Here is a 26,398-nt window from a genome sequence, read left to right as displayed (position 1 = left end):
ACATGATGGCAAGCTGGGGGTGGGAACTACCGCCGGGCTGCTGCAGTAGCCAGCGGTACTTCCTTTTTAGCGAGCGGTAAGCCCGGGTTGGACTTACCGCCGCTTTGTAAAAGGGACCCTAAATGAATTTGCCTTCCTCTTGAGTGACAAGGGTTGGATTAGTATTCAGCATAGTATGATCTTCCTGTTCCAGTTGCCTTAGCTATGGGAATCATATCCATCGAGACTAGTGTATCACCGTCAAGATCATATGCACTGTATCTGGTCTTAGCCCCTGCGTCATTCTGGTCATCAAAGGTATCAGTGGGAGGGTTTACAGAAGATCATGTTATCAGCGGATCACAAATGCAACCGATGCAACTCTGTTATTTGCTTTTCATCTGAAACAAAACTTCTTGCATTTTGTATTTATGCTGATTGAATTATCCTACATAATAAAACTCACCCTCAACGTTCTGAGGACACTGACGTCACTGTCAGGTCCTCCGGGCACTTCCTTCCAGTTCAAAGCCTTCGTGGTGGTGAAGCCACCGAAAACAGTGTTGGGGCCCCGCCCTCGCGTCAAACGTGATGACGTCGAGGGCGGAGCAATGTCAGCAGATTGAAGGTGGCGTGCCGAGGTCCGCGACGAACGCCGACAGGGTGAGTAGGGAGGGGGGGGAGGTCCGGAAGGAAACCGTGCTAGCGCCTGTTTCATTGCCGCAAGAAACGGGCATGTTTTACTAGTCCTATCATAAACCTGTTTGCAATTTCTGAGAACTATTTTAGCCACTTGTTCATCCAGTCACCATTTCTGAGGGTCCAGACGATGGTTTAATCTGTCTGCTAACTGATTTTGGACCACCGATAATTATGCTGGCACTAGAAGATTTCCGTATCTGTGAAAATCCCAGATGACAAAAACTCCTTAAATTTTTATGGACCATTATAGAAATGAGGTTGCTTGAAATACACAACTATTGATTTTATTGGGAAAGTGAGCTGCTAATTATGGGGTTGTCTAACTCAAGCAGACTCCTTTCAATGGTTGCCCCACTATAAAAAAAAATGTAAGGAGTTTTGCTATCTGGACTGTTCACTAATGTGAATATTTTGATTGTTTCCCAGACAGACTTTTGGTAAAGGAGTTACTTCACATAGCTACTAGAAAATGTCATAGCACACCCCTTTCCATACCTCTTGTGCTTCTGAACAAAGGAGACATGAACACAGGCTCCTCACTTGTTTAGGTAGAAAATTCCCACCTGGTTGTCTATTTGAACAAGAAGTAGTTTGCTCAGAATCCATTTTTTTTAAACTTGTAGAGCATAAAATATATCACTCCTAGTTCTGGAAGGTCGATATAAAGATGGTTCTCCTTGAGCAACCACAAGCTTGAGTATTAATAAAATATCTGAATCTAGACTGAGAGCTCCTTGTTAGGGAAGCTGAGGTTTGTGGAAGGAGAATTACATAATCTAGGTCTAGAAAGATTCTGTCAATTGGGAGAGATACCAGTATCCTCATGAAATAATTTCTGGAATCTGGTTGTTCTTGCGATGCTACAGAATGTTCCTTTGTTGCTTTTCTAAAAGGGCAAAAGAGCTCAGCTGGAGGTGCTGAGGAAAAGATATATGGGATTCCGGTAGAGTGACTGTGATTCTGTAATGCAAGATGAGAAATTTCTGAATCTGACAAAAGGTAAAATTCAGTTCTCCTCCAGGAACTTCTTCCACAATTCTGTTATAACTGTTATAGTGGACAAAACCCTTGGCTCAGATCTATCACATCTCTTGACATAAGAGATAGATTAGAAGGGGACAGTTCATGTCCTAGGGTCAGTATGAAATCCTTGTCTATTTGTAAAATTGGATGAATCTTTACATTTTCGCTATACTATGCCTGAAATTTACAAGCTACATCAGTGGACTTTGATCCTGGGGAACTGAGCTCGATTCCCACTGCAGCTCCTTGTGACTCTGCGCAAGTCACTTAACCCTCCATTGCCCCTGGTACAAAATAAGTATCTGAATATATGTAAACCGCTTTGAATGTAGTTGCAAAAAACTCAGAAAGGCGGTATTATCAAGTCCCATTTCCCTTTCCCTAGATATACTTAATTTTTGCATCTTATCTTTACCTTTATAGTGTCTGCCATCAACTGAACGGGATATATATGCAACTGCCTTTGGGCTGTTAAAAGGCTTCTCTACTGTGCATCTGACAGATGCTTTACTAGCTGGGGTTTCCCTCTCTAGTTTCCTGGTACCATCAATTCATTCCTCCACAACATTCATCGGTGCTTATGGGAAATAATTCTGCATCATTCGGGGATGCTCTACATGATATGGAACGAGCTGATACTCTCTTAGGAACATGTGGGTTGCTGTCTCCACTGTGGTCTGACACCATGTTGTGCAGGGACTGCACCAATTTCTTGTTAAGAGCTGCTGTATCTTTCAACGTGAGAGTTCTTAAACCTCTTCTTGCCTGCTGGAAGAACAGACGTCTATTTTTTTGTGTTTATGGTCAAGATCATTTGTGGAGGATTTTCTAAATGTTTGTCAGTCATTGAAGGATAGAAAGGATTCTAGAAACGATCTCAGGGTATTTTCTGGCCTTGGTGACATGCAGGCATGTCACCCATAGCTAGAAACAAATGTGTAGGTCTCTCACATTCATGCATAAAATCTGTGTCAGATGCAGACATCGAAGTAAACTGAGGACACTTCTTAAAACTGGACTTTGTGCCCGTTATGCTACAGGGAAAAATTATCTTTAAAGGGGGGGGGGGGGGGGGGGGGGGGGGAAGACGGGACTAATATATGGTAGCAAAGAGCAAAACTTGACAGACCGTGATGGCGGTTGAGGAAAGGTGGGGGCTATGCAAAGAATCCCACATGTGATAAGAAAGCCTTATAAGGGGCCCTGTTTACTAAGCTGCGCTGTAAGCGCGATATCGTTTTTAGCGCATGCTAATGCTAGAGACACCCATAGGAATATATAGGTGTCCCTAGCATTAGCAAACGCTAAACACACTAGCGCACCTTAGTAAACAGGGCCCAAGGTTTTCAGGACTTTGGAGAGTGGTCCCTAAATTGGTGCCACTGGCTGACATCACCACTTGTACAGCTGTATTATTCAGCTTCTCCATGGAGAAAGTGACTAATCCTTAGAGAATAAAAATGTAACCATGAGCAAATAAATTTTCATGCTGCAAGTTTTTACTTGTTTCTGAACAGCTGACTGACCAAGGTGCCCCATGAACCTACTACAGCAACTAGTCAGCAAGCTCTATACCAGCTGCTTTGTTCACTCTACAGTAGTGAATAGTTGTTTCTTGAAACAAGATTCTTACGTAGATGCTTTTGTACAGTTTAACCTTATAACCAACCTGCCCAAGTGTTGTGAAGAATCTATAGACTATCGAAGGCTTGCCATGAATAGATTCTCCAGTGCTGTCCCCTTCTGACATCCTGTTTCTGTGTGAATACAAAATATGTTTCTTTTAGAATGACTCATTTAAAACTGTGCACGTTTTCTAAACATCCATAAATCCTTAAGACAGTTTTATCCTCAGGCATAGCATCACAAAACTCTCTAGGGCACTCCACAGCCAGAAGTGCTTTCAAGATATCCACAATGAATATGCAAGCGATAAAAATCTGCATAACTGGAAATCCAGTACATGCAAATACACCTCATGCATATTTATTGTAGATATCCTGAAAACCCAACTGACTGTGGAATATCCAAGATATATTTGGTGAACCCCACCTTAGGATATTTTTTAAACCCTGCACTGTACAGCGGTTTACTGTCCTGCTCATCCTGAATTATTTTAATTTTAATGTTCTGTCCCTAGAAATAGTTATCAGTTCAGAGGAGGTGGAGTACAGTCTATCCATACTTTCTATCGCAAACATCGATGAAAATAATTCTATAAACAGGCCCCAATCCCTTCCTTCAAGGACAGCCTGCTTGGTGGTAACCTGGATAATGACACACAGACAAAAGCAAAGTGAAACCGGGATTGAACTACCACATAAGTCAAATCACCAGAAGGAAAAATCTTCCACAATCAGGTCAAGCAAGAAGAAAGGGAACGGAAGAAGCCAAAAGTCAGGATGTCAAAACAGGCTCACTTTATTCACAAATAGTCAACTGTCATCAAGAACAAAAAGGTAGGGTACAGAAGGTACTCCAGAATATACAAATGACCCAACACTGCAGTGTTTCGGCAAAATTATTGCCTTCCTCAGGTGTTCTTGGCTACAAGCTAGGCAGGAAAAGTAACATGCAGGAGGACATCCCCACAAACATACAAACAGTGGATCCAATAATTGGATATATGTATATTTCTTCTTTTTTCTATCACATTTATATATATATATATATATATATATATATATATATATATATATATATATATATATATATCTGTTTGAAGGACATATGTATATTTCTTTTTTTTCTATCAATGTTTTTATGTATATATATTTTTTCTCTATTAATGTTATGTTTATTTTATAGACCCCTGACGCAGGCCTTCACGGCCGAAACACGTCACATGTCGGGTTGTTTTTATTGATTTGAATAAAGACCTTGTTCAGGAAGACACCTATTGTGAGAGGACTTTTATTGGATCCACTGTTTGTACGTTTGTACAACGTTTGTACGTTCTCCTGTGGAGAGATCACCTTCTGTGGGTGTTTGCTTGGTTGGACATCCCCACAAGCCAGTAATAGCTTGGCCAGAGTGGGATGCATGCAAGCTGGTAATAAGTGAATATTTGTTTTTTTTCTATTGGTTCTTTTTCCTGTATTTGGATTTTCCAGCAAAGCACTAAAAACATTCCATTTATTGAAGGCCATCACCCAGGGAAGTTCAGAAGTAGAATGTTGTTTCTGTCCTGAGTTGTGTTTGATGGACATAAACAACATTCTACTTCTGAGCTTCCCCAGGCAACGGCCTGATTACTGCCAGGTACACACCGGTGCTACAAAAATAAAAATATTTTTGTAGCGCCAGATATGATGGTGTGCTGGGGGTGGGAACTACCGCCAGGAATTAAAACCATTAAATATGGTGTCAGAGGAATAGAAATTGTGAAAAATGCTTTTTATGTACTTTTATTCAGAATGAAAATCCTCAGAATCCTCATTGGCACTACACTGTGCTTCTCGTGTAACTCCATCATTGGCAAAATCCTTCCTACATTTTAAAGTACAAAAACTACTCAAGACTTCATTAGCATGTTAAATAGTGAGGTTGCAAAAGAGATTGTAGTAGATCGGGTATCTTTAAATAACAATAAAAATCAGACAAAAGATTGCCAATTAATACTGTCAAGTACTAAGCATGATGTACTTAGGAACAACAAACATAGTTTGAAATGTCTATATGCGAATGCCAGGAGCCTAAGAAATAAGATGGGGGAGTTAGAATATATTGCACTAAATGAAAAATTAGATATAATAGGCATCTCTGAGACCTGGTGGAAGGAGGATAACCAGTGGGACACTGTCATACCGGGGTACAAATTATATCGTAGTGATAGGGTGAATCGGATTGGTGGAGGGGTAGCATTGTATATTAACGAGAGCCTTGAATCAAATAGATTGAAAATTCTGCAGGAAGCAAAACACTCCTTGGAATCACTGTGGATTGAAATTCCATGTGCAAAGGGGAAAAGGATAGTGATAGGAGTGTACTACCGTCCGCCTGGCCAGGACGAACAGACGGATGCGGAAATGTTAAAGGAAATCAGGGACGCAAACAAACTGGGCAACACAATAATAATGGGGGATTTCAATTACCCGCATATAGACTGGGGTAATGTAACATCTGTACACGCAAGGGACATAAGATTTCTTGATGAAATCAAGGACAGCTTCATGGAACAGCTAGTTCAGGAGCCGACAAGAGAAGGAAAAATACTAGACTTAGTCCTTAGTGGTGCTCATGATCTAGTGCAGGGGGTAACGATACGAGGGCCGCTTGATAACAGTGATCATAATATGATCGGTTTTGATATTGGCATTGAAGGAAGTGAAACTAGGAAATCAAGTACGCTAGCGTTTAACTATAGAAAAGGTGATTACGACAAAATGAGAAAAATGGTGAAAAAAAGACTGAAAGGAGCAGCTCGCAGAGTAAAAAACTTGCATCAGGCGTGGATGCTGTTTAAAAACGCCATCCTGGAGGTTCAGGACAAATATATTCCACGTATTAGAAAAAAGGGAAAAAAAGACTAAACGTCAGCCGGCGTGGCTAAACAGTAAGATAAAGGAAATCATTAGAGCCAAAAAACAATCCTTCAGAAAGTGGAGAAGAGAACCAACTGAAAGTAACAGGATAGATCATAAGGAATGCCAAGCCAAATGCAAAGCGGAGATAAGGAGGGCAAAAAAGGACTTTGAGAAGAAATTAGCGTTGGAAGCAAAAATACATAGTAAAAACTTTTTTAGATACATTAAAAGCAGGAAACCGGCCAAAGAGTCGGTTGGGCCGCTGGACGAAAATGGTGTTAAAGGGGCGATCAAGGAGGACAAAGCCGTAGCGGAGAAATTAAACGAATTCTTTGCTTCGGTCTTCACCGAGGAGGATTTGGGGGGGACACCGGTGCCGGAAAGAATATTTGAAGCGGGGGAATCGGAGAAACTAAACAAATTCTCTGTAACCTTGGAGGATGTAATGGGTCAGTTCAGCAAGCTGAAGAGTAGTAAATCACCGGGACCTGATGGTATTCATCCCAGAGTATTAATAGAACTAAAAAATGAACTTGCGGAGCTACTGTTAGAAATATGCAATCTGTCCCTAAAATCGAGTGTAATACCGGAAGACTGGAGGGTAGCCAATGTTACTCCGATTTTTAAGAAGGGTTCCAGAGGAGATCCGGGAAATTATAGACCGGTGAGTCTGACGTCGGTGCCGGGCAAGATGGTGGAGGCTATTATTAAGAATAAAATTGCAGAGCATATACAAAAACATGGACTGATGAGACAAAGTCAGCACGGATTTAGTGAAGGGAAGTCTTGCCTCACCAATCTAATGCATTTTTTTGAGGGGGTAAGCAAACATGTGGACAATGGGGAGCCGGTTGATATTGTATATCTGGATTTCAGAAGGCGTTTGACAAAGTGCCGCACGAAAGACTCCTGAAGAAATTGCAGAGTCATGGAATCGGAGGTAGGGTATTATTATGGATTAAGAACTGGTTGAAAGATAGGAAGCAGAGAGTAGGATTGCGTGGCCAGTATTCTCAGTGGAGGAGGGTAGTTAGTGGGGTCCCGCAGGGGTCTGTGCTGGGTCCGTTGCTTTTTAATGTATTTATAAATGACCTAGAGATGGGAATAACTAGTGAGGTAATTAAATTCGCCGATGACACAAAATTATTCAGGGTCGTCAAGTCGCAGGAGGAATGTGAACGATTACAGGAGGACCTTGCGAGACTGGGAGAATGGGCGTGCAAGTGGCAGATGAAGTTCAATGTTGACAAGTGCAAAGTGATGCATGTGGGTAAGAGGAACCCGAATTATAGCTACGTCTTGCAAGGTTCCGCGTTAGGAGTTACGGATCAAGAAAGGGATCTGGGTGTCGTCGTCGATGATACGCTGAAACCTTCTGCTCAGTGTGCTGCTGCGGCTAGGAAAGCGAATAGAATGTTGGGTGTTATTAAGAAGGGTATGGAGTCCAGGTGTGCGGATGTTATAATGCCGTTGTATCGCTCCATGGTGCGACCGCACCTGGAGTATTGTGTTCAGTACTGGTCTCCGTATCTCAAAAAAGATATAGTAGAATTGGAAAAGGTACAGCGAAGGGCGACGAAAATGATAGTGGGGATGGGACGACTTTCCTATGAAGAGAGGCTGAGAAGGCTAGGGCTTTTCAGCTTGGAGAAGAGACGGCTGAGGGGAGATATGATAGAAGTGTATAAAATAATGAGTGGAATGGATCGGGTGGAGGTGAAGCGACTGTTCACGCTATCCAAAAATACTAGGACTAGAGGGCATGAGTTGAAGCTACAGTGTGGTAAATTTAAAACGAATCGGAGAAAATTTTTCTTCACCCAACGTGTAATTAGACTCTGGAATTCATTGCCGGAGAACGTGGTACGGGCGGTTAGCTTGACGGAGTTTAAAAAGGGGTTAGATAGATTCCTAAAGGACAAGTCCATAGACCGCTATTAAATGGACTGGAAAAATTCCTCATTTTTAGGTACAACTTGTCTGGAATGTTTTTACGTTTGGGGAGCGTGCCAGGTGCCCTTGACCTGGATTGGCCACTGTCGGTGACAGGATGCTGGGCTAGATGGACCTTTGGTCTTTCCCAGTATGGCACTACTTATGTACTTATGTACTTATATACATACTGTTCAAGTCTCCCAAGCACAGTTCAATATTTCAGTAAAAAAAATCAATATATTAAGTTATACTTGATAAGCATCTCTCCGACTGCATACATCATTGGGATATCTGCAGCGACACTAGACCTAATGATAAATTAGCAGTTCCCACTGGGGATCCACTGGAAGGGAAGGAACATATTAGATGACGGCAGAAAAAGACCCGCACGGTCCATCCAGTCTGCCCAACAATATAACTCATATGTGCTACTTTTTGTGTATTCCTTACCTTGATTTGTATCTGTCTTTTTCAGGGCACAGACGGTAGAAGTCTGCCCAGCACTAGCCCCGCCTCCCAACCACCAGCCCCGCCTCCCACCACCGGCTCTGCCATCCAATCTCGGCTAAGCTCCTGAGGATCCATTCCTTCTGAACAGGATTCCTTTATATTTATCCCACGCATGTTTGAATTCCGTTACCGTTTTCATCTCCACCACCTCCCGCGGGAGGGCATGCTAAGCATCCACCACTCTCTCCGTGAAAAAGCAAGCAAGTTTTGGTGGTGAGAAAAAGAACGTGCAGACCTACCCCAAGGAACTCTGCTCTTAGGATGTTTAGGTGGTGAGAAGGAAGAAAGCAAGCAGTTTATGTGGTGAGAAAAAGAACGTGCAGACCTACCCCAAGGAACTCTGCTCTTAGGATGCTGCTGCAGGCCAGGAGGAGAGTGGGTTGATAGCGGCTGGGAGTCTGAACCTTCACTGCTGCATGGGGAAAAGGCCAATTGCTGCCAGGAGCCTAAAGCTGCCTCCTATAAATGGGAGGATAAAAGGAACAATGTGGTAAACATGGTCAGAAACCCAAACCTGCACTGTCTCACAAGGAAAAGGAGAAGGGATGAATGTTTGCCGGGGTGGGTGGAGGGGAAGGAACAAAGGTGATTTGTTACTTTTTAGGTTCTCAGCTTTTATTATACTGGTAACATTGATCAAAGTCACTGTAAAAGGAAAAAGTAAAAATATTTTATTTACACGACAGAAGGAAGTCCCCGTTTCAGTTTGCTTTAATCATGAATGGTTATCTGTCTCAGATTAAGAAAGGTCAGATTCTTTTTTCTTTCCTAAAGAAAAAGTCAACCCCCAGGAAAGAGATTTAAGATCAATGACTGTTTAACCAGGCCACTGAATAGGACAAGCAACAGCGATCACTTTGGCTTTGCCAAAGCTAAAAATGAATATTCCCCCACTATAATTTTTCTCCTATTCATCAAGCAGGAGCGCTTAATCCGCTCAGACAAACGAATAATAAAACCTAGAACATTTAAAAAATACATAGTGACGAAAAGGTCAATTTTAGCACTCTTTCCACTGTCACTAAAAAGCACGGGAAGCTACAGGGATTTGTAGTCATTTGTCTGATATGACCCCATTACGGCTCACTGGCGAAGGCGTCAACGGACTACATTTCCCAGCATACTCCACCAAGCGAACAACTCACTTCCGGCAGTCTTAGCCCCCGTAGCTAAAGCCGACTGAGGCGCCTATGAAACGTTTTCTTCCCCGGAGGCGGATAAAAGACACCGCGTGGCTCCTGCTACGCACTCTTTCCAGCGGCGTTATGACCTGGCAGAAAATAGCTACGGAACCCACAAGTAGCCGTCGTAGTGTTCGTCCTCACCAGTCTTTAGTTTCTTGAGTCCGACCCGCTGGAGGCTAGGGAGATAGGAGGGAATGAACACGTCACTATTCCCGCCCACTGCCAAACAGCAGCGCTGGCCTGAGCCGCTGACAAATAAGGCTGGAGCAGCCGAACCTGGAGAACTCGAGGGCGATCGGTTGTTCGGCGATGTGATTTTTTTTTATTTTTAGGGAAGCAAAAAGAGTGCAAGGCACCAAAACAAAGTACTAGATAGGCCAACAGCACAGTTTATTCAAAAATAGAAGGAGACATATACAAAGTCACTATCCACAGGAGTCTACAGGATGCACTTGACAATGGGACCCAAGACCTACCAACTAAAAATCCTTGGTTTTTACACACAAAATAATGTCTCAAAAAAGTGAATAGCAGTAATGCTTCGCTGAACCCCCCCCCCCCCAAAAAAAAAAAAAAAAAAACCAGGAATCACATCCAAATCAAGCAACAAGCTGACGATGTTCTTTACTAGTAAAAGGCACTTTTTACAAATAAGGGATGCCTTCTGGCCTTAGGCAAGTCACTATCTTGAATGCCCAGGGATGGCACAGGCAACCTCACCCCATTCAGGGTCTGCCAGGTCCATCAACCATCACACTTGCAGTGGCCCCATAGCTCCAGAAAAAGGACGGATTGAGCCAGCCGGGTTTTACTTCCATTGCTTTCCAAGCAATGGAAGTAAAACCCGGCTGGCTCAATTACTTCCATTGAAAGCAATGGAAGTAAAACCCGGCTGGCTCAATCCGTTCTCCTTTTTCTGGAGCCATATGGTAACCCTAGATATGCATTTCACAGCTTGCTCCTTGTGGGCAGCAGGGTCTTGAAAGAGAGGATGTGCTGCAGAACTCAAATTGTAACAACCCTACTTATAAAAAGGCAACACCCTAGAATACCAATATACTTCCTACTGAAAATACAGAACAAGTCACACTGCTATAGACCCCTACACAGAAAGTAAACACTACTAGAATACCACACCTTAATCATATGCACAAAACACAGGCAAACCCTTCACAAATATGGAACAAGGGACCACACACATTAATAACACATATGAAAAGAAAAAGACTGAACTGGAAACCTCAAAGTCAGGTGCTGCATGCACAGCAACACTAGAGAAACAGAAGAAATGCAAGAGATCAGAGATGCACATTTGTCAAAATTGAAATAATCCAATTAATAAATTCAGAATAATATATTTTTTGTACCTCTGTTGTCTGAGCATTTTATTTTTCCCATTTTCTTTGGTCCCAGTGTCTCTTTCTGCTTTTCTCGTCAGTATCCTGTACATTTCACATCATCTCTCTCTGTGTCCACCATCCATCTTCCCTCTATGTCCCTAATGCGTCTTGTCCAGCACCTCCCCTCTATGTCCCTGTATCTATCCTGCACCAAGGTTCACCATCTGCCCTCTCAGTGTCCCTATCCCTCCCTCTGCATCCAGCATTACCCCTCTGTATCCCTGTCCCTATGCTCCCTCCATGCCTAACGTCTTTTCTCTATGTCCCTTTCCCATCTCTTATCCAGTTTATCCCCTCTTCCCCTTCTCCCCTCCCCCCCCCCCCCGACATGAGGCCAGCATTTCTCCTTCTCTCTCCCCTGCATTTTATTTTCTCATTTACTTTAGACCCAGTGTCTCTTCTGCTTTTCTCTTGTCAGGGTCTCCAGTCCATTTCACATTGCACCTCTCCCTCTCCTGCTTACAGTCACCAGCATCCTGGAATACACACTACTTCCTGCTGCCTGGAGCTTCTCTCTGCTACTGTCTTGCCCACAAGAAGTTGCATTAGAGGCGGGACAGCAGCAGAGAGAAGCCCCCCCCCCCCCCCCCCCCCCCCCCCCCGGGAAGCAGGCAGTAATGTGTCATCCTGAATGCCAGTGACTCACTGCTTTTGGAGGACCATGAACCCGCGGGAGCCTGGGGATGAAAAAAGAGGTACACCAAGTTGCCGGATTCAAGGGAGAATGGGGAGGGGAGAGATAGTTGCCGAACCGTAGGGAGACTGAAGGCAGAAAAAATGTTTTTCTGATGCCAGTTTTAATGCTTTGCCGGCAGCCCTGCTGAAAACCGGCTAGTTGGCAAACCTACTTTCTCTACTCTTTCTTAGTTTTTGCTGCAATAGTGTTGGCTCAGTACCATCAAGAATAAGGCACTGACTGTGAAGCCTTGCGCTCCAAGCATGCAGAATGTCACTACCAGGTCCCACCCACATGACAACAGGAAGGGCAGGACCCAACAGTGACTTTCCGCACACGAGCATGAGGCTGCACTGTCAGTACCTTGCTCTTCTTGTCGGTACCAAGCTGACAACACTGCAGCAAACTCTAAGCACGGAGAAAGGGATATTTGAGGGGAGGGGCCAGATTGGTCCCCCTTTAGTTTCTTCTGTCACTGTCTTCTACCTTCTTCTCCAGGGTCTCTTGCACATTTATCGTTTCTTGTTTTTCCTCTTATCTTCTTCCTTTCCTACACTGATATTGATTTTTGTCTCGTTTCTCTACCCCCTTCAGTCTTCAGCCCCATCTTTCACAACACACATATCTTTTCCACTACTTCCATGCTGTTATTCATTTCCACTCTTTACTCACTCCTGCCTTTCCTAACTCTACTTTCCTCTGCCTCAGTGCCTCACCTCCTTCCCTCAGCCTCTGTCCTTTTGTTTTGTCTTATTTCCTTTCCAGACTTCTTTTCCATCCACTCCTTCCATGGCCTTACAGACCCTTCAGACTACCTCTGATCTTTCAGCAGCCCTTTTATACCCATCCTATATCCATAGCTCCATTTCAAGGAACTCATTCATCATGCGCTCCTAACTCCCTCCCCCCCAACACACCATTCCCTGCCTACCCAACTCAGTTCCAATTCCTACTCTACCTATATCCACCCAAGTCCTCACTCACCCTTTCAGTCCCTCCCTGGGTCTTCACAACTTAAACCCTCCCGACCCGAACTGGTGCCCTCTTGCCCCCTCACCTCCTCTGTTTGCTGTCTCTTAGTGAAAACCAGAGTTCAACTCCTACCTGGAGTTTCCCATGATAGTCGGGAGAGGCTGAAGGAGAAGGAGTGGTTGATTGGTGAATCGGGAGTTGGGAGGCTAGGATGCCGGCTGCTGCTGCACTGCACTCATGTTTAGCTTTCTGGGCCCTGGTGTGAAACAGCCAGCAAGCTGTTCTTACCCAGAACTTCCAGCACTCACCAACCTGTCCAGACACATGAGTTTTCCTCATGCAGTGGTACAGACAGGAAACGGTTCTCACTCTCTTTCTATTCGGTGCAGATATCACATCTGCCTCACTTTCAGATGAGCTGCGTGCAGACTGCTCTAGAAGTTGTTGTTTGTTTGTTTGTTTTTTTTTCAATTGGCATCAGGCCAAGTGGGGACTCGGGAGGAGCGAGTAAGCAAGCAAGCAACAACATTGCCAGGCTGGCATATACACGTTAACAGTGGCAGAGCTCCGTTCTGAGTTCTCCCATTTTAGATGACCGCAGGTTAGTGGCGGTCTGAGGCTCTAAATATAGGGGATGCTCGAGCACCCACAAAGCTGGCACTTATGAGTTGGACCATCGAAAAGGAGGAAAGAGCACTGAGGCATGTGAGTTATAGTGCTGGAGACAACTTTTGCAAATGCCATGGGCAGGAAATTGAATAGATGGGTCCTTGACCAAACAAAACCTGAATTCTCACTAGAAGCCCACATGACTAGACTGAAACTACAGTGAAACACCACTTGTACGCGCACCATTATTGCCTCCTGATGATGCCAGGTCTGTACATGGGACTCGTACGCATACAACGCGTTAGTCCTTGATTGCTAATTTTCTTTTTTTTATCAGTAGCTTCCCGCCTGCCTCCGCAGTTCTCATACAAAAGTGGCCAAAAAGCATGCACACAACTAGGGTTTTTTGGTGGCCACAGAAGGCGAAAGTCAGAAACAGCACTCACCATTGACTGCAATGTACAGCAGAACCAATGGAAGCACTGCACATATCTGACCTCCGCCCTCTGCAAAGCAGAACAGAAAACCTCACACAGCAATCGCCTCCCTGTGAAGCCCCACTCAGTCGCATTCTATGCTGTTCCTGCTTGTGGGACATAAACTGTAGGCACTATTCATGCAACTTATAGGAGGTAAGAAAACCTCAGAGAGAGGCCACTGAAAAACTTGATTGTGTACATGCATTTTTGGCAACTTTTGTAAGACAACTCCGGAGGCAGATTTGTATATACACACACACCAATAGTAAACGGTTCCAAGGTCTTTGTCTCCCATCTACCGCATACTATTGGTGCTCCACTGTATTATATTTTGGCCATACTGTATATTGAAATGGCCAGAATGCCTAGAAGAAGCAATCATTCTAGGAAAGGCTGAAGATAAAAGAAGGTGTCGAAGACCAGCAATACGATGGACTGACACAATCACAGCAATGAGTGCTCCATTAAAAAGCCCCTGCACACAATCAGAATGTTCTGGAGAAAGTCAATATATATGGTCACCAGGACCCAGCTTTGACTTGATGGCAATTAATCAATCAAACTTTGAGATCCAAAAATAGTATTTATTGATGTGAATCAGTGGTGCAGCTGGGGGGTGGGGGGGTGGGTGCTAGGGCTCCCTCAGTCCACCCTTGGGACCCCCCCCCCCCTAAAATAAACTTCTGGCTACACACCTCAAATTGTGACTGGGCTCAATTGAACAGGGGGTGGGGGGGGGGGATGAAATGTTCATTCTTACAGTCACCAAAGTTCTCTCTAGTTGTTTCTTACAGATTTGGTTGACTCATTTGTTGAATATAGTAATTCCCCAAACTCTATCTCTGATGACCTGGTTTCTTGAACTTAGGGGCTCTTTTACTAAGCCACGTAAGCATCTATGCGCGCCCAACGTGTGCCAAAATGGAGTTACCGCCCAGCTACCGCATGGCTCTTGCATTCATTTTTGGAACGCGTCCACTATGCGTATCCGAAACAAAATCTTTTTTATTTCAGACAGGCATATCGGACACGTGCCAAGTGGCACTTGAGCATAAGTCATTACCGCCCGGTTACCGCCTGAGTCTTTACCGCTTGGTCAATGGCTGGCAATAAGGTCACAGACCCAAAATGTTTTGTACTTTTTGGGGATCTTGCCAGGTATTTGTGACCTGGATTGGCCACTGTTGGAAACAGGATGCTGGGCTTGATGGACCTTTGGTCTGTCCCAGTATGACAATATTTATGTACTTATTTATTTATTAGGATTTATTTACCGCCTTTTTGAAGGAATTCACTCAAGGCGGTGTACAGTAAGAATAGATCAAACATGAGAAAAAGGCAATTACAGCAGTAAAAATATTCACGTAACAATACAAAGTATGGCATGGTATGCTACTTGCAATGACAACACCATACGTAATAGAACATTATAATTGGTAGTGAAGGGTAAAGCAAAGTTGTAACATATTTAGATGTGTAAGAAAGTAGGAAGAATTTGAAAGTAAGGTGACTGATTTGAAGAAAGTTGCACATGAGGTCAGAGAGATGGTTAAATATTATCTCAGAGGCTAAGAGTGGATAAACATGTCCCGGCAGTATTTACAGCCTGAGTCAATCTTTGTGTGTGTGTGAGTGAGACTAACAAGTTAGTTACCCGGAGCCGGGTTTTAACAATACTATTCTGCTTTTGCAAAAGCTCTAGGTTAGTTCGCTTTGAATGAATGGGGTGTTTCTGAATGGGCCTAACAACCGCAACAAGATGGCGTTTTCAGCATTCGGATGCTTTTTTTTCATTTTGAGACCCTCACAACTACTAAATTAGATATGCATATTGCACAGGTTTTAGTCTTGGGTCTCGTTTTGTGCAAAATGAGCTTGTCTTTTTTCTGCCAAGTAGGGTCTGTTTTCTATTGGTTCATTTTGTTTTCTTTATTTATTTAGATTTTGCTCACACCTTTTTCAGTAGTAGCTCAAGGTGAGTTATATTTAGGTACTCTGGATATTGCTCTGTCTCAGGAGGGCTCACAATCTAAGTTTGTACCTGAGGCAATGGAGGGTTAAGTGACTTGCCCAAGATCACAAGGAGCAGCAGTGGGATTTGAACTGGCCAACTCTGGATTGCAAGATTGGTGCTCTAACCACTAGGCCACTCCTCCACTCCAAGTTAGTTACTTATGATGTGTGGCAATTTTGATTTCGCTGCATGTTCATTTTCGGCAAAAATTAAAAAAAGGCTTTTACAGGTGCGCTGAAAAATGTATCGGCGCACGGCCAAAACCCACGTCTACACAACCACAAAACATTTTTCAGTGCACCTTAGTAAAACAACCCCTTAGTTGGCACTCAACCAGATACATCTTTTCAGTAAAGGGCAGTGCTAGGACACATGGGGGGCACCATCATAGGTGAAATATAATAGTGCTGGATACGTTTTTAGGCCCCTTTTACTAAACTGCGTTAAGAAATGGGCTTAGGGGGTCTTTTCCTAAGGATTAACGCAAGTTATCTGCCACAGGATCCATTTTATTCCTATGGACTCTGCTGAAGATAACATGCTAATCTTTAGACCCTCCCCTTAGTGTGTTTTAATACAGGACTTAGTTCCCGCACACTAAGCCCATTTCTATCATGTAACTAAGGGCCCCCTTTACCAAGCTGTGGTAAAAGATGCACTGCGCACTGAAGCCCCATTTTACTGCAGCGGGTGAAAGTAGGGGACTACTTGCTGTGTGGCCATTACCTGGGGGAAGTCCTTACATATTGAGGCAGTAAAGGCTCCTGCATTCACCCAGCAGTGCACGGGGCTGCTCAATTACTGCTGAGTAAGCCACCACAGCTAGAAAATAAAAATGCATTTTCTAATGCTGGAGTTGGCACGTGGCAGAGGCTGGGACTACTGCCAGGCAGGTAGCCTGGCGGTAGACCCAATTTGCTATGCACTGTGGCAGACCTACTACCCTTTAGTAAAAGGGCTCATAAAACAGGGCTTTTTTTTTTTTTTTTTGCAGGTCCCATTTTACTTTTTCCATTAGTGCATGAGACCTGCAAAAATATTACTGCCGGAGCACCCATTATGAGGGTCTCCGTTTGTACACACCCAAACTTGTCTTTCGCTTGTATTTGAACGGCTACATGGCTCTGGCTCTTAACAAGCCATTTCTTTCCCTTATTAAGTATGAAACAGGTGGGAAATCAGGAGACGAAAGGCAAATTTTGGTTCCAAACAAGGCAACTTTATTGCTAGCAAGTGAACAGCACCGAGTAGCCTCGGGACACTGTGTGTCATAAATCATCTGACGCTTACATTTATACTTCCCTACTGGGCCTGCGCATTTGGCCCCTTACACGTCACAACTGTCATGCGCAGTAAACATTTGTAGTTCTTACAGTACAAAATTGTAGTCCCAGTACGTACACACGTCATAACACTGAAATGATACTGGCAAGAAAAACGAAACTTAGCAGCTTATTCTGTACACACACAATGCTCCTTTCTAGCACAGGAGATAAGGTGCGGCTCAGGAATGCAGGGGGGTGTTAGCACCCTCCAAGGTCGCCTACTCAGATGGCGTTGCTACGTGCAAGCTGGTCTTGTATAGGCCTTGCAAACTACTGTTACAAGCTATATGTCTAATAGCCCCTGCATTCTGTCTGTACGTTAGTAAACAGCAAACTTCTTTCATTAGTAAACAGTAAAACTGGATAAGGCACAAATGTCCAGTGCAGTAATAAGGTGTGGCTAAACAGCCAAAAGCAGAGGTAGAGTGCATAAGTAAAAGTCCATCAGTAGGCACAAAACATGAGGTTGTCCTGTTGCTCAGTAGTATTCAGGTAGTACCGGCGTTCCACTCCTTCATTCCCCCCTTTTGATACTTGAACATCCATTCTGGTGGAGAGTATCACCTCCATGACCCCTGAAAAGGAAAGAAAGGACAAGGATAGTTAGCGAGGGAGGCAACAAGCGAGCCCTAAGCCCTTGCGCAGCCGTTGGTTGCTTCGCCGGGGTTGAGACGGAGGGCCCCTAGGGGAATCCCCCCCCCCTTTGTAGCCGGTCTTTTGCTGGCACAAGGGTGATGGCCCATTTAGTGACCCCGGGGGTCCAAAGTGCACATCAGCCACAAGGTGCTTCATCGTCAGCTTCATCAGACTGGGGAATGGGGGAGTACATCTGGAGAGCCATAAGTTGGGCAGCAGCACGGCGGTCAGCGATGCTTTCCATGGTGGAGCGGAGACACCTGAAAACTAAGGGGAGAGACAAAGGTATTAATAGGCAGGACAGCAAAAACAGGCCACCCATGACGAGGAGGCCCTGCAGGCTCCCGGAAGTTGGGAGCCAGCTGGTGAGGGAGGAAGTCCAATCCCACGCACTGTTCCAGGTCTGGACGGGGACGTGGGCCAGTTTAACCATCCGGTCAGTTATTTCCCTGATGACATGGCTCTGGTCATCAATCTGTAAGCAGCAATTACTGAGGTTAAACTTGCCACACACCCCGCCCTCCTGGGCTAAGAGGTAGTCAAGAGCCAAGCGATTTTGGTAGACGGCGGGTAATGAGCTTAGTGTTCTGTCGGGCTAGGATATTGAGGGCCAGGGCCGAATCGTTAGTAAGGATTTCGAGTACGGCCTGTAGGCGAATAATGCGATTCAGCATATAGATAGGGGTACGGTACCCGTATGTACCATCTTCAGCCCACGTGGCCGGTCCATAGTAATGAATGATGCGTTCAGGCGGCCACTCGTTGTCTTTCCAGTCTCCAATTTGGACCTTGGGCTTGACGGGTGGGAAAGACCGTTTGCGTCTGGCCGGGTTATCAGGCCCCTTTTCCACGTATAGGGGAATACCCAGGGTTTCGCCGACTTGTATGGGCAGAAGGAAAAAACTAGGCCGGACCGTGCCCAAGAGACAGGTACCGTACCAGCGGGCCGGGAGCTGTTCGTAGGCCCTGCGGCCGCAGATATAGTAGTAGCCCGCCGGGGCTACCCACTTGAGGGAGGCATTACCTCCGTATGTCCATGTCGTGTTCAAGGTGGGTTCTGTCCAGATAGGTTCCGGGGCGGGCAGGTTGTCCGTTTGCCACCAGGTCGTCCGGCTGCCATTATACTGAAGAACCCCCGTACACGCAGAGTCTCCCACTGGCACAGAGTAACGCTTCGATGGCGCTCGACTAGCGCAGAGGGTACCTATGATATTTGTTCTCAGGGCCCATTCGTACGGCTTCGGCCGTTGGGGAAAGGTAATGTTAGTGGTGTTGAGTGCATCCCATGTGTGTTGTCGGATCTCTCTCGCTTCCCAGGGCCATTGTTCACCCATGTCGGTGCCTCCACAGACGAAACAGTTGGCAATTCCGAGGGAGAGGGCGATGTTTTCAGCCAAATTGAGGAACATATTTCGGGCTTCTGGGGAAATGGGGAATTTAGTCTCGGTCTGCTCAGCACGAGCAATTTCATCAAATACGTCTTGGTAGCCGACAACAGTAGTCTGGTAGTGCGTAGGAGGCTTCGTTTCGAGAGTCTGATATATGGTAATATATGTCAACGGATCCATTCCTCCGCCGTCAATGCCGAGGCCCCACGTTCCTCTCCAGGGCAGGTCGTGTCCTCGGATGGGCCAGTCTAGGGACACATAGTTACCAGAACCTCGACGAAATTCGCCCAGGCCGGCGCATCCGGCATATCCTCCTCCCGTATAAGCACATACTCGGTCCCAGCCCGAGGCTCGAGTGTCGCCGGCGCATGGGAGCCACACCCACGGGGAGCAGCATCTCATGTCCGGACTGAAGGGGCAGACATACTTGTGGTCCTTAACGTACGCCTCTCGCCAACTCTGGCTACCACACTTGCGAGACCAAGGGTGCTTGTCCATGGCGGCACAGACGTCGAAGGTGAGGGTTGCTACAGTTTGGATGCCACCGACAAGGATACGAGTGGAATTAATGTAATACAGAATGCCATCTCCCTCGACTCCCGGAGGTCCGGCCACATACGCAGGGAGTCCTACGCTGAGGGTGACATTGTAGTATCTTGGTTTGGTAGGGCTGTGGCAGATAGTGAGATTTCCTTGGAGGCATCTGTGGAACTGTTGGAGGCCATTCGGAGTGATGAGGGCACAAGTCGGGAGAAGCTGGCAATCGCCTTCCGGGGGCTGCGTCTGGTGAATGAGGGTAGTGACTAGGTGATATCCTCCCTCTATACGGTGGCGCACGAGGCGCAAACATTCAGTGCAATTCAGGCTCAGGGTGGCAGGATGATAGCTCGGAACTGCACACAGGAGAAGGAAGATGGTCAGCATTATATATGTGGTGGGAGGTATCCGAGCTTTTGCAGCAAGAAGATAATGAGGCCCACGATGAAGGCTGCGATAAAGAGAGAGCCAAAGACGCAGTGGGTCCAGAAGCTGGGTTCCTGTTGTTGGACAGGCATGAATCTGATGATGGTTCACGTATTTCTTAGAGTCAGCCGTAATGGGGCGTCAGGATGTTGGTGCGCAGTCCAACGCTTCAGGGTGCTGCTAGTAGGAGCAGCAGGTTTCAGTCGGGTCCAATGTATCCACACTGGGCTTCCTGCAATTTTAACAGCGGTTGAGGTCGTTAGGAGAACAAGGGAGGGCCCCTTCCATTTGGGCTTTAGACAGTCAGATTCATCCCACTCTTTTACCCATACCTCGTCTCCCACCCTGAACCTGTGCGTCGGATTGGTGAGGACCAAGGGAGCTACTCTTTCAGTGTACTGCTGGATGTCTTGCACTACCTGGTGTAAGGCTCTCATCTGTTTCACTAAGGAACTCTCGCCCTGTATCTGCAAGGAGTCGGGAAAGGAGGGTAGTGGTGGTGGCCTCGCATACATCATCTCGTAGGGAGTAAGGCCGGTAGCCTTGGGGGTACACCTAAGATGCAGCAAGGCCAGTGGAAGCAGGTCGGGCCATTTGGCTTTTGCTTCTTGGCATAGCTTGGCTAGCTGGTTCTTCAGGGATCGGTTAGCCCTCTCCACTACTCCACTGCTTTGGGGTCTCCAGGCACAATGCAACTTCCAATCGAGGCCCAGTCTGGTACTGAGCTGTTGTGTTACTTCGCTAGCGAAGGCGGGACCGTTGTCAGAGTTTATTTGCTTGGGGAGGCCGTATCTGGGTAGGATTTGATGAAGCAGTAGGGAGGTAACTTCTTTAGCCATTTCCGTTCTAGTGGGCTGGGCTTCAATCCATCCGGTATAGGTACACACGGCGACGAGGATAGCTTTGTAGCCGCGCGCCGGGGGCATGTGTGTGAAGTCAATCTGGCACACGTGGAAAGGGCTGGTGCCTCGGAGAACATGTCCTGGCATAGGGCCGGGCCCCGTTCGAGGGTTGTTCCGGGCACAAGTCGCGCATCGGCTGGAAGCGTTTTTGGTCCACAGGGATAGTTTGTTGATGTAGTAGGTCTTCTCAAGTAAGCGCCCCAGGGCGTCCCTTCCCAAGTGGGTGCGGTCGTGAGCCTCCTTGGCCACCGTCCAGGCCAAGGCTTCGGGTATCCATATGCGCCCATCCTGTAGTATCCACCAGCCATTGCGTGACTGTAGACCCTCCTGTTGGGCCCATTCCGTTTCTTGGGGGGTGTAAATAGGGGTCTCCGTAGGGAGCTGGACGACGAGTACGGGGTCAGAAGGGTGAGAGGAGTAGGGGAGCTGACTTGCCCTTTTTGCAGCGTCGTCTGCCCGCTGATTTCCCCGGGCGATAGGGTCCGTTCTTCCAGTGTGGGCCCTGCAGTGCATCACAGCCACCTTCTTCGGCTTCCATACCGACTCGAGTAATTGGCAGATCTCAGCGGCATTTGCAAGTCCTTTCCCTTCAGCTGTCAGATATCCCCTCTCCTTGTACAAGGCTCCGTGCACCTGGAGGGTGAGGAAAGCGTATTTGTGTTGGAATGTAATTGTATTTTACATGCATTGCCTGTCACCTATTATTTCTCTGTGATTACTCTGTGACCTCTGATGTGAATTACTTAGAGAGGTCACACAGCTATGCAACTTCCTGTGGGGGTCAGATGCAGCACATGGAGCACATGGAGCTCATGTTCTCTCCTAACCTGAGAGGATCTATGGTGGTGTGAGCATCCATTACCATCTAAGCACATGGAAGGAGCTGATAAGACAAATGTATAGTAATATGTAAATATAAGCCTGTCTGATTATAATCTAACTACAAACTGTGAGTAAACAGATGTTTTGTTACTTCAACTTTAAAGTGACTCAGCAGTGAATTATTCAGGGGTGAATGAGAGAGAGATGAAGAAAGAAATTAACATTTCTAAAGCTGAAGCTGTGTGTACTAAAATCTGCTAATTATTTACTACAAATAATCCAACAAAAGGGTTATGGGCCCAGGGCCAGGAATTGAAAAAGAAGAGAAATATTACCAGGCAGAAAAAAAGAAAAAAAGGCCACATTTTTCTCTTAAGTTTTAAAGGAAAGATTCAGTCTGTCTCTCTCTCCCCCCCACACAGCAGACAGAAAGCTAAGAAAATGGCTGAGGGAAGAAATTCACCATTTTTCTATTCTCTCAAGGTGCCTAAATTAACTGAGTTTAATTATCAGCAGTGGGAACTAAGATTTATATGTCTCCTTCGAGCAAAAAGATTAAATATATGCTTAGACCAAGACAGAACAGCTGAAAATATGGCTGAATGGGACAATGCAAACTATTATGTGAAGTGCATGCTTTTGGAAGCTCTCTCAGAGAAACAAGCCATATTAGTGGAGGGAAAAGATACACCAAAGGACATTTTATATAAACTGAGAACTATGTATGCAACTACATATGCAAAGCAGCAACCAATTTGGCTGGCAGAGTTGAATGAAACCAATTAAGGGATAAAAGTAAATGTAATGATCACATTATGTATCTTATGTCTTCATTTCAAAAGTTAGAACTTTCTGGAATTCCCATGTGTGATGCATTGAAAAGAGCATTTCTTTTTACCTCACTATCAAAGAAGTTTGATGTTTTTAGGTCTGTAAATGAGGCCATTGAAGGGCAATCTTTTGAACAGGCAACATCAAAACTAAGGCAGGAATGCATAATAAATGATTCTGAGGAGATGTGTTCTCAAAGCAAGTCAGAGAGAAATGAAACAAATTTCTTGGCAAAGAACAGAGGAAGGCGGAGCTATGGGAAAACTCCACCCAAGGGCAAGCTGATTTGCTACTCATGTGGAAAGGAGGGACATGTATCTAAATGGTGTAAGGAAACACAAAACACTCCCTCTAGCTCACCTAAGCCAATGGAACTAAAGAATTTTCAAACCAGGAAATGTATGAAGGACAATAATAAACACAAGGGCTTTCTAATGGCAGAAAAATCTTTGACTATGGTAAATAATAATTCAAATGAAAGTACTTGGATTTGGATTCAGGGAGCACATGCCATTTAACCAATTGTAAAGATTTCTTTCAGGAAATGTGTCCAGAGGAAGGTATTCTTAAAACTGCAAACGCAGGGACTGCTAAGATCCAAGCAAAAGGTATTGGATTCTTAAAATGCAAAGTGTCTAATGAAGTTAAAGAAATTCCTGTAAGTGATGTCTTGTATATTCCCCAAGCAGTTTGTAATATGCTTAGTGTATCTACATTAGATAAGAAGGGATTTGCGATTCATTTTGAAAACAGTAAGTGCACAATCTCTAAAAATGATGAAGTGTATGCTGAAGCTTTTATGCATAATGATGTTTATAAGCTGAACATTTCAGGTGAAGCCTCACATATGGCGCAAGTAAGGAAGAATGATGGTAAATGTAGTCTGGAAATCTGGCACCGCCGCCTGGGACATCGTGATTCTAAGGTGATCCAGGATCTTTACAGTAAGCAACTGGCCACCGGCATTCAGATAAGTGCAGATGCTGGTAAAATGGAGAAATGCATAGACTGTGTTACTCAAAAAGGTGTGAGACCCTCATTTCCTGCATACACAGGAAATAGGAGTAATAAAGTGCTGGACTTAATACACAGTGACTTATGTGGACCGTTTAATATCCCATCATTGGGAAATAACAGATTTGTGCTAATATTCTTGGATGATTTCTCTAGATATTGTGTGGCCTATTTGCTGAAAGAAAAAAGTCAAGTCACAGACATGCTGAAGAAATACGTAGCCATGGTGAGCAATAAATTTGAAAGAAAATCAAAGGTTCTTCAGACCGACAATGGTGGTGAGTTCACTTCACAAAGCATGCGCACATTTCTAGAACAAGAAGGCATTCAGCATATCACAACAGTAGCTTATACACCAGAGCAAAATTCTGTTGCAGAGAGAAAATTTAGGTCACTTGTGGAAATGACCAGATGTATGCTGTCAGATAGCAATCTCCCTAAAAGACTATGGGGGGAAGCCATTCTCACAGCAGTGTACCTACAAAACAGAATGCCAACTAAAGGCGCTGAGCGCACACCACATGAGACATGGCATGGTAGGAAGCCAAACCTGTCACACATAAGAACATTTGGAAGTACAGCATATGCTCATGTACCAAAGCAAAGAAGGCATAAGCTGGATTCCACAACAGAAAGGGGCATTTTAGTTGGCTATGCTCCAGGACACAAAGGATATAGAATTTTGAATCTGAAAACTGGCATTGTTGGCATAAGACATGTTACATATTTTGATGAAAACAAAAGGGTTGATAAAGGCTGGATTATCCCAGATGAGCCTTATCATCCAGAATATGAAACTAGAACCATAATAGACATGCCAGTGTATATAAATGCCATACCAAGGCAGATGTCTGAAAGCAACTCATCTGTATCTAACGAGGAACAGGCAGAGGAAGCAGACACAGAAAGGATCATTGAAGAAGACAGTACAGTTGGAGAAGGGGAATCAATTGGAGAAGAACTCTCAGATTTAGAGGATGCGGAAAGGTCAGACCAACCTGTTGTCAGACGCTCATCCAGGGAAAACAAAGGTGTTCCACCCCCAAGACTGTCTTACCTAACAAAGTCAGCAGAAGCTCAAGAGCCCTTAACATGGGATGAGATTGAGAAAATGCCAGCAGAAGAAGCTGCTGAATGGCATAAAGCTGCACAAGAAGAAATTGATGCATTGGATAAAAATAATACTTGGATTCTTACAAAATTACCTCCTGGCAAGAAAGCTATAGGATGCAAATGGGTATTCAAGTTAAAAAGGAATGCACAAGGAAAAGTGGAAAGGTATAAAGCCAGATTAGTGGCAAAGGGATATCTTCAAAATATGGAGAAGATTTTGATGAAGTGTTTGCACCTGTAGTGAAACACACGACAATCAGAACACTTCTGAGCATTGCAGTCTCAAAAGGCATGCAAGTCAACCACATTGATGTGAAAACAGCATTTCTTCATGGAGAAATAACTGAAGACTTGTACATGGAACAGCCAACAGGTTTCATAAATACAAAACAAAGACAGCTAGTGTGTAAATTAAACAAAGGTCTTTGTGGATTAAAGCAAAGTGCAGAATGTTGGAATGAAAAATTGCATGAAATATTGACAAATTTAGGATTTAAGCAAGGTGAAGCAGATAAATGTTTGTACACTAGGTGCACAAATGGACAATATGCATACATTTTAGCTTTTGTTGATGATCTGCTCATTGCAAGCGAAAGTGAGCAAGAGTACAAGGGCATTGTAAAGTGTTTAAACCAGAATGTTGAGATAAAAGAACTTGGTAATGTGTCATACTATCTTGGTATAGAAATTGAGAAACAAAATGATGGTTCTTATCTTCTAAGCCAGAAGCAGAAAATAAATGAGCTTATTGAAAGTTTAGGTATGCAAGATGCCCAAGTTGTAAGCACTCCCATGATCACTGATTTTCTGAAGGATGAAACAGTAAGAGAACCTTTACCAGATAACATCCAATATAGATCAGCCATAGGTAAGCTTTTATATCTAACTACCACATACAGGGCTGATATAGCAAATGCAGTAGGAATTTTGAGCAGAAGGGTCAGCTCACCTACCAAATCAGATTGGACTGCAGTTAAAAGGATGGTAAGGTATTTAAAGGGTACCATTGATTGTAAATTAAAGGTTTCAGCCAATGGTAATCCAAAACTAATATGTTACTGTGATTCAGATTGGGCAGGGGATCATTCTGATTATAAATCCACAAGTGGATATGTGTTTATGTATGGAAATGTACAAATTTCATGGGCCAGTCATAAACAAAGTATTGTGAGTTTGTCTTCTACAGAAGCTGAATATGTGGCCGTATCGGAAGCGTGCAGAGAACTGATGTGGATTGAAAAACTTTTGCTGGATTTTGGAATAGCTGAAAAGAGACCAATCCAGATAATGGAAGATAATCAGAGCTGCATCCGACTGTCACAGAATGACAAGGTTCAGTCACGTACCAAGCACATCGCAACGAAATACCACAACGTGCGAGAGTTGGCAAAAGAA

The 26,398-nt window shown here is 44.7% G+C and overlaps 1 protein-coding gene across 2 annotated transcripts in view; it reads right to left on the bottom strand.

Annotated features, from left to right (window-relative positions):
• The window catches only part of RER1 (retention in endoplasmic reticulum sorting receptor 1), a 45,478-nt gene extending 35,404 nt beyond the window's left edge, over positions 1 to 10,074 (bottom strand). The window contains exons 1-3 of one of the 2 annotated variants that reach the window (XM_030185707.1): positions 10,001 to 10,074; positions 9,005 to 9,134; positions 3,374 to 3,461 (exon numbers count right to left, since the gene is read on the bottom strand). In XM_030185707.1, coding sequence (XP_030041567.1) covers positions 3,374 to 3,454 — 81 coding nt within the window. In that variant the 5' untranslated portion in view covers positions 3,455 to 3,461; positions 9,005 to 9,134; positions 10,001 to 10,074. Of the gene's footprint in view, positions 1 to 3,373; positions 3,462 to 9,004; positions 9,135 to 9,820 lie in introns of both variants that reach the window. The other variant, XM_030185708.1, reaches the window with a different exon arrangement.
• Between the last annotated feature and the right edge of the window lie 16,324 nt (positions 10,075 to 26,398).

The sequence above is a fragment of the Microcaecilia unicolor genome, chromosome 13, assembly GCF_901765095.1.
Source record: "Microcaecilia unicolor chromosome 13, aMicUni1.1, whole genome shotgun sequence".
Classification (NCBI taxonomy): Eukaryota; Metazoa; Chordata; class Amphibia; order Gymnophiona; family Siphonopidae; genus Microcaecilia; species Microcaecilia unicolor.
This window is presented reverse-complemented; position numbering and strand designations above follow the sequence as displayed.